This window comes from Pempheris klunzingeri, chromosome 15, assembly GCF_042242105.1.
Source record: "Pempheris klunzingeri isolate RE-2024b chromosome 15, fPemKlu1.hap1, whole genome shotgun sequence".
Taxonomy (NCBI): domain Eukaryota; kingdom Metazoa; phylum Chordata; class Actinopteri; order Acropomatiformes; family Pempheridae; genus Pempheris; species Pempheris klunzingeri.
In genome coordinates this window covers 3,071,192-3,079,822 of record NC_092026.1, presented here as the reverse complement: position 1 = coordinate 3,079,822, position 8,631 = coordinate 3,071,192, and the positions used below count along the sequence as shown (strand labels likewise).

Below are 8,631 nucleotides of genomic sequence, written 5' to 3'. Positions count from 1 at the left end.
TCTCCTGGTCCTGGTGTTCTGGCTTCATGTGCTATTATTATTCATATATTAACTATTGTCACGTTATCATATTGCTAATTATTATTAGTTACATTCCTATCGTCAGTACTATAGTTGCTGTTTGTTTTCTCTCTCTCTCTCTTTCAGTCCAACCTCCACCCAGCATGGACTTCAACAGAAAGCTGCAGTTGTAATCTTTCAGTCCACTGTCTTCTAAAGGAGCGCTGATATCACGCTAACATCAGTTGGGCAGCATCAGCTGTTTCACCAGGTCATGCGCCACCTCTTTGGCTAACAGCTGACTAGTACCTTTCAGGCACTGCATTCATAACTGTGTATTGAATTAGCTCTCTCAAGCAGAATCCTTGATCCCAATCACATTATTTGGGGGCTCCATCAAAACGAAACCTTTAACATTTAACTGTATAATCATTTGCAACAAATTGCCCAGATTGTCCATTAGAAAAGTGTCCTATGTTTGTTTCCCAGTATCGACTCTGTTCACAGCACCTTCAACCAAAGCACATTTACAACTGCCATTCATCCATTCCCCCCTGCACACCATGCACAGCACTGGGGTGACCACGGTGAGCAGCCTGGGTCAGTGCTCAAGGACACTTGGACGTGGGGAGAGGAGGAGCTGTGGGGGAACGAACCGCCAACCCTGTGATTAGTGGATGAGCCACTCCACCTGAACCCACTCCATCAATAAACACAGCAAGGTGTTTATAGGTGAAGAGAAGCTGATCAATGTTTCCGCTGATGTATATGTGTGATAGAACCACTTCATTATTCATGATGCCCTGAAAGCGGCTCTCATTCTGACTGCTGCAGTCATTTGTACACCAAATTGCAGGGAGGACAAACACTGGGGGGGGGAGTATGCTGATCCTGTCACACTTTAAGATTTATTTGGACGAAAACAATTTAAAAGCAATCAAGCTAATTTAATCAAGACTCCAGCCAGTTTTGTGCTATCTGGGGAATCCACAATGATGACCCGTCTGTACATGTTAAATGTTAAATGTCTTTTTGAGCTTTACTCTTTAAGGGGTCTCCAATGTTGAAACACAGACATAAAATAAATCATGAGCACTTTAACCTCGTCTAAAACTGAAATGTAAAACATAAGGTACATCCCACCTCCTACAGTGCACTCGCCACACCACTGTACAAACAATAGTGGCTTTTGCTGCAGGAGTTGATAGAACTAGTTTGGGATGGAGCGTAGAGTCAGTGTCACTTGTTTGCACTGTCTGAATATCAGCCTGTTGGCTGCCCCTCAAGGGTTTACGCCTCTGGCAGGTGTGAACATGTCTGGACAGTTTTCACACGAGGGAGTGAGATGCACTTTAATGGCAAGAGGAAAGGGTCAGCGCCCTGTTTAACTATTATTTTTGCCCTGCGTTTATATGTGACATGTTTCCTTGTGCCTCCCTCAGCGCTCTGCGGAGTGGCTCCACTAACTCTGTTGGAAAATCTATGAGACTATAAAGAAAACCAATAACGTAGAAGCTTATATGCTGTATGTCCTTGTCTTCCCTAACGGATACAATCTCGAGCCGTGTGAGGCTGTAATGAAAAAGAGGGCAATAATTGCCATTGATTTGAACAAATATCAATTGACCTAAAGAGATGCAAGCAGCAAAGAGTTTGCATCTTTGTCCTCAGAGCTGCACTAACCATTATTTTTATAATCATTCGCCTCGGCTCTATGGAGTGTTTACCCTCTTTCAGCTCATTGCTTTAGTTTTTAAGGTGAAATTATTCTCTCCAAAGACGAGAATGAACTTTCCGCTGTGAAACCACTGCTCTGCAGGGAAACTGGTGGTAAGACTGGTAAAACTCCACAGTGTTCATTTGGGAGCCGAGGTGCAGGCACATGCACTTGATTTGACACCTGTCAGTCTGCCACCAGGTGCTGTATTGCATCATGAATTGTCTCTCACACGGCTCTTCCTCTCCACACCTCTCCCACCCATCACCCAAGATATATTCTCCTCTCCTGTATCATGTCATGACAGGCTGTGTGTCAAGCATTAAAAAGCATGGGGCTCGAGTGACACACGTGTCCAGATAAACTAGGGAATGTGGCGGATCCGTGTATTAAACCTGCACACAATAAATCTATATGATCCATGGCACCGCACCTCATCTGAGCTTTCCTTAAAGCCGCGGGTATATTAAGTTGCAGAGCAGCGGTGGTCACTCTCCCAAGGTCAGTGTCAGAGGGGAGGGCAGCGGTGATGGAGGGGGAGCCGGAGGAGGAGTGGGGGGAAAGATAGAGGGAATAAGAGGGCGAGAGCGGAGCACAGGGGGAAAGGTGGAACAAAATGCCGATGTGATGGGGGTTTAAAATAAACTCTCACTGGAGAATAATGTGAAACTAAAACATTTGTGTACCAGCTGTGGCTGATTCTTTAACACAGCAGCACCCCCACACACCCCCACACACACACCTTCCTATTCTATTCTTGACTCCGAGAGATGCCATTGTGATTTCTGTCTCTGACAATATGACAGGGGTTGGATGGCTCGCATACAAAGATCTACTGTATACACTACACAATATTTAAATGCAGGGCAGCAATACCTGGTGACACTTTACCTTGAGTTAACACCCCCGGGAGGCCAACATTATGTCGACGCACACAATGCACCAAGGCCACCAAATTCTTTCTGCGAGGGAGGATAAACAAATCAAATGGTCTGATCCCTGGCCTGATACTGAGACCGTCTGGAAGAGAGAAGAAAACAAAGGTTCATGGAAACATAAAAAGATATGAAACCTAAATTAAGAGTGCATTTCCCAAAAACTACAGCACAGTGCCATTAAAAACAACATCACCTGAAGTCTAAATGTCTTAATAGCTAATTCTGTTAAACAAAAGTGCTGCATCAGCCATGAAGTCACCTGGGATCATTAAAATTAGTGAAAATCTCTGTTTGGTAAAAATGAACAGCTGCTCTGCCCCGAGGTTCGCCATAGTTGCTGTATGCTGACTGTAACATAATGTACTTCAATGACACAACTGGTTGAGCAGTGGTCTTAGTGTCTACTGATGGGATCTCTCTGTCCACACGTCGTGTCTGTGAGACTGACTGAGCCCAGGTTAAAGATATATTGATCTTGCAAAACAGTGTCTGTGTTGGGGGGGAATTGTTTTGGTGGAACATCTGCACGATGTGGGAAGAGGAGCCCTGGAAATAAACGCTGCTAAATCCCTGCAAAAGAGAAAACAGCCCATAAAAGACGTATGTCGACTACATGATATGACTCCCAGCGATAAAAACTGCAAACACAGCTCGATCATCGGTGCCCTGGAGATGCACCTGGCCTGCACTTCAGCTCTGAGGGACCTCGCTGTGCTTGTTTATCCACAGACTGTTTCACAGCTGTGTGCAGCTCTTGCAAAACCTTATTACACCTCAGAGGCTCATGTGAAGCGAACAGACAACAACAACAACTTGTGAACGCATGCTGGAAAAGCCCAGAGTCCTTCTAGCTCGACGCTCACACCTGATGTTGACCGTCGGAGTTGATTTTGGATCTTTTAGCGTGCGTCGCTGACACTGACCGGACCGATCGGCTTCTCTGATATTGGTTTAATAACATTACACAGCTTTGTTTAGCTCAGTAAAGGGACTTGGTGACATGGTGACAGGCGCAGCTGAACGGGGACTCAGAAATAGTCGACTGACGGGAGGTTTTATACGAGGATCTACATCCTGTGAGCCAGACTGGGCTCTGGGCAGGAAGAACCAGGCTGACTGCAGGTAGTTTGGACCTGCAGCCCTGAAAGGGAACAAACGCCTTCCACTTTATAATCATGCAGGTTATTAACAAACGTAACATTTTATCCGTATCCTATTGAGGTTAAGAGATTAAATACTTGAGCTCTTCAGGATAATATAACGAAGACCGAATAGGATTATATGAAAACAACAATTCACAACAAATCACAGACATGAGATACTAACCTTAAAACAGCTGCACCGTTTCCCTGATTTACACATAACATGTAAGATTCTCTCCATTGACCCTCTAACCGCATTTGTACTTTATCTTCCTGAACATCTCCCCAGCCGCCACGCTGACCTAGAAATCCAACGAAATACCAACTGCCGACTCCGGCTCCCACTGAGATGATTAAATGGGGGGTGGTATTCACAACAGAACCCAAGTGTCTTAATTCAACCCAATTACAGGTGGGACCGTATACGAGGAGGGTGTCAGAGTAAATGTCAATGTATAGTTTTCACGGGTAATTACCACGGTCCAGTGCAACAGGGGGGCTTATTTGGTGGGAAGGGACTTGGAGGAAGGGAAACCTTCCCACTCGACTCTCTAACTTCCCACCACGTGTAGCAGAGGGCACAGTTTTACCCGCATAATTAAGAACACTGCTTTAGCACCAAATGCCAGTGTTTGACCGCTAGTATTTACTGCTAATTACCAACCGATTGCTGACATTTTGAGCGTGTGCTCGACTTTTTTGATGGATCGTATTGCCGTGTTGTACACACACACACACACACACACACACACACTGTACAGGAGGCATCTAAGAGAGACTTGAACTTCTCTGCTACCTGCTGTCAGATGCAAACTGTTCTCTTAGGAAGTAATTAGGACACCTTTTGATGCTTACTGTTATTTTGCAATAAAAGCTGAACACAATACTCCTGATTTACTGGCTGACTACATCAGGACGTAATGTTCTTTAGGCAGAATTAAAAGTATTTAGTATCTCTTAACTTGTCTTGTAAAGTAGGTGAGAGACAAGAGTTTACTGCGGTGCACTGGGTCGTTGGTCCAGATTATGTTCCTCGCCCTCAGAGGGGAGCGTGTTATCTGCAAACAAGGACTGCTGCTCGCCTCAGCCTGTGGAGAGTGAACGGACACGGCGAGGGTAGACGCCTGACGCTCATCGTGTTTTAAACAATTCGCTGCTTCTCATTATTACAGTCTGAAACTGCCATCTCTGGAGTATGTTTTCAGTGCTGACAGATGGAAAAATGATGATTAGATTTCACAGATAGAATCAACCAGAGCGGAAGAGAAAATGACCCATTGGACAATAGCAAATCTGCTTAAATTGATTTCCTCCGTGGAGAAAAGCCACTTACATGCCAAAAAACCCAGCACGTGGATATCTGTGACAGCCCCGAGTCGTGCAGGGTTTACTTCTGCTGCACTAAAAGTCACCCCAAGTGGCCTCGTCACATCTCCTGGGTTTAACCACAACCGAGTTGCGACACCCAGAAATCTCACCTTTGAAGCTGGGAGTGATTCAGCTTATTGTGTGCGGCTCAGTCTTGGCAATGAGTCGGCCCCTCATCCCATTGTGCTTAACTTAAAGACGTCTGTGTGCCAACATAATGGACAAAGTCCTTCATCATCATAAAATAAAGTTAAAAGTAAGACTCAGAGGCGTTTCTTGGCTAGTCTGACCTCAGGGCATCATTAACTCACCTCATGCATTTTTATAAATTACACTTAGTTGTCATTAGTATAGCAAACGGTGCCCAGCTCATATTTTAATGCCACATTTATGACCTGCATCAAAGAAATAAATGCTCACTGCTTAGTACTCTTAAATCTTTCTTCTTTTTTTACTTCAAAAGCTGCTATTAAAATGCAGGGCAGAGCAGGAGAGGCGGTCGATCAGTGGAGGCGCTCCGCAGAGAGCGCGTTCAGCACCACGCACAGCTCCGAGCAGCCGTACGTGCTCAGCGGCCGCTGGAGCAGCACCAGGAGGGAGAGAACAGCTCCTGCGACTCCGAGGCGCACTTTTGGTGGTGGTGGTGGTGGTGGTGGTGGTTTGAATGGAGCTCTGAGCACCGCGGCTTCACTCTAGCGCAGCACCGCGTTCGAGCCACATGGTGATGGTGATTGGATGCCCATGCTGAACCAGCAGCGTGATCCGCCTCCCCCGCCCCTCCCCTCCCCTCCTCCCTCCCTGCCCTCCTCCCCTCTTCCTCCTCCCAGACGTCAGCTCCAGGAGAGCGGGCAACGGTGATTTAAACAGGGACAGAGATGGGAATGTGTCCGTGTGAGAGACAGGAGCTTCTCTGGGAAGAGTGTGCGTCATAGGCTGCCACACGGTGGAGCAAAGACTGATCAAACTTTTTTTTTTTTTTTTTTCTTCCCATTTCCGAACAACCCTCCCTCCCCCAGAACTGAGACACAAAGTTCTGCCACCCCCAACAAACAAACTTTTTATAGTCCCACACTTCTGTTTGGCTCTACTTTTTCCACTTGCCATTTCTTTCACAGCAACAAGTGCCGCAGGCTAAAGCTTGTCTACATATCTTTTTTTTTTTTTTTTCTTTCTTTCCACACACACACAGGAGAAATAAATAAATGCCAACAACATATTAGCTGCCGCTGAGCACACAGTGGCCGCCCAGTGTGCCACCGCCGTGACATGATGATCGTGTCCAACGTGAGCCTGAGCGGCTGCGCAGGGGTCAACAGCGCTCTGTGCGCCGGAGCCGGGGAAGGGCACCCGGGTGGAGGCTCACACCGAGGCACCCTCACCCCGACGGGGAACCTGGTCGTGGCTGTGTGCCTGGGCTTCATCGGCACTTTCGGACTCCTGAACAACCTGCTGGTGATCGCGCTGTTCTGCCGCTACAAGATGCTGCGGTCTCCCATCAACCTGCTCCTGATTAACATTTCCATCAGCGACCTGCTGGTGTGCGTACTGGGGACTCCGTTCAGCTTCGCGGCCAGCACGCAGGGACGGTGGCTCATAGGGGAAGGGGGCTGCGTGTGGTACGGCTTCGCCAACTCCCTCTTTGGTGAGTACACATGCGGAATCCGAGCTGGGCTGGAAGGGCGTTTGGTTTGTGCGTTTCATCTCCATCTGTAGACTTCTGCGTGCGGCTTTGTTTCAGATCTGGCTGCGTGTGTGTGTGTGTGTGTGTGTGTGTGTGTGTGTGTGTGTGTGTGTGAGGTCCGGAGCATCGTCCGGTGCGTTTGGTGGATTAGTTGCTTTCATCTGGAGGCTTCGTGTCTGATGTCGAACCTGAGGATGTTTAAAACACTCCAAACATGTTGGATTGATTGTGTCTCCTCGTGACGCGCCGCGGTGAGCACGGTGCGTCTTTGTGGCCGCGTGAAACTTTGAGGGAAAAGCCCGAAAATCCGAGCAGCCAGTGTGAATTGAACAGTGTGTGTGGACGGGGGTGGGAATGGGGCATTGCTTAAATTCGATAAAAAGAAGAGATCGTTGTAATTATTCGGCCAGGTGATTGTTTAACTATGTGTCTTCTCTCTCCTCTGCGATCATCCCGCAGTCCGTCACAGCAGAGGTCGGTAAAGTCCTGGTGAAGCTGCAGATTGTCTCATTACTGATAAATAATAGGAGGTAATACGGTGCGGGCAGATGCGGATCGTAGACTTTTAGGGTCCACGTCTGCTATCATGCTCCCTTATGCAGATGCGCAGGTTCTGTCCAGGGGGTGAGTTGTTTTAACACACACACACACACACACACACACACACAGTGCGGTACTGGTCGTGATCTCCAGCTTTGGCTGCATGGCAGATAGTCCTGAATCCCTTGAAATGTGCTGCATGTGCATACATTTTCATGGCATTAGATATGTTGGGTGCTCAGGGAGTAGTTGGTGCTTAAAGCGCTCCCTCACACACACTTGGTCATTTGTTTAAATGTCATTAGGAGCTCTGAAAACCTGTCTGGCAGGGCTGTCAGCTGCTGTGTGTGAAGCACTGTGCAGCCTGCTATTAAAGGGGCCAAAAGGCTCGTTACCATATAGTTGGGTGGCTGCGCCTGAGGCGAGGGAAGCCTGATCGCTGTTCATTGAGCTGCCTGTGCAGGTCTGCGGTGGGCCGTGGGGACCCTCTCCGAGTCCAGGCAGCCCCTGGCAGATGCATCAGCAGCATTTGTTGCAGCATAATGTCGGGGAAATCTGAAGCGTGAAAGGGGACCCGAGTGCACCTTTGCTCAGGAGTGCTGATGTCGATGCAAATGGGGGCACAATGATGCAACCGGGAATAAGGTAGTCAGCCCAGACTCACCTGGAAGCGGGCCAGGCTGGGATGCTGAGCCAAACAAAGAAAAGCTTAGGGCTCTTTTTTTTTGTGGATGGGCCAAGGGGAGCTGTGTTAAAGTTGCAAATAAGGAGTTTTGTGTTAAACTAACATGATAATAACCAGTTCCCTCGGAGCCTTGCAGCAATCACAACTTCAGATGTACTGGATAAAATGTGTGTCCAGAAAAGCGTTCGAATTAAAAATGCCCTTCCTGTTCTTCCCATCGTCAGGATGGTGGTTCGCCTGAGGTCTTATTTAAAGTTATTTAACGAAGAGGCTTTGTTGCCTTCAGTCCCATTAACTGCTTTAAAAGCCTTACAAGCCAACCAGACAGGCAGCCTGAGATGTTGCTCCACTCTTTGCGCTGCTGTACATTACTGTATAAAAGGTCTCTCATGCTGTCCCATCCATGGGAATATTCCACAGAATACTTCATGGCAGGTTTCTAATCTGAAAACCTGCCACTTAAACTTGATGTAGTTGCTTTAAGTCATTTCAGACCTTAAAAATACTGTAATTTTACCATTTGCAATCCTGCTCTTGTTCATACGGAGCATCACGCACGG

The 8,631-nt window shown here is 47.4% G+C and overlaps 1 protein-coding gene across 1 annotated transcript in view; it reads left to right on the top strand.

Annotated features, from left to right (window-relative positions):
- Positions 1–6,434: 6,434 nt before the first annotated feature.
- Positions 6,435–8,631, top strand: part of tmtopsa (teleost multiple tissue opsin a) — a 61,014-nt gene continuing 58,817 nt past the window's right edge. Inside the window, exon 1 of the mRNA XM_070845359.1 lies at positions 6,435–6,807. Within this exon, the coding sequence (XP_070701460.1) occupies positions 6,435–6,807 (373 nt within the window). The remainder of the gene's footprint in view (positions 6,808–8,631) is intronic.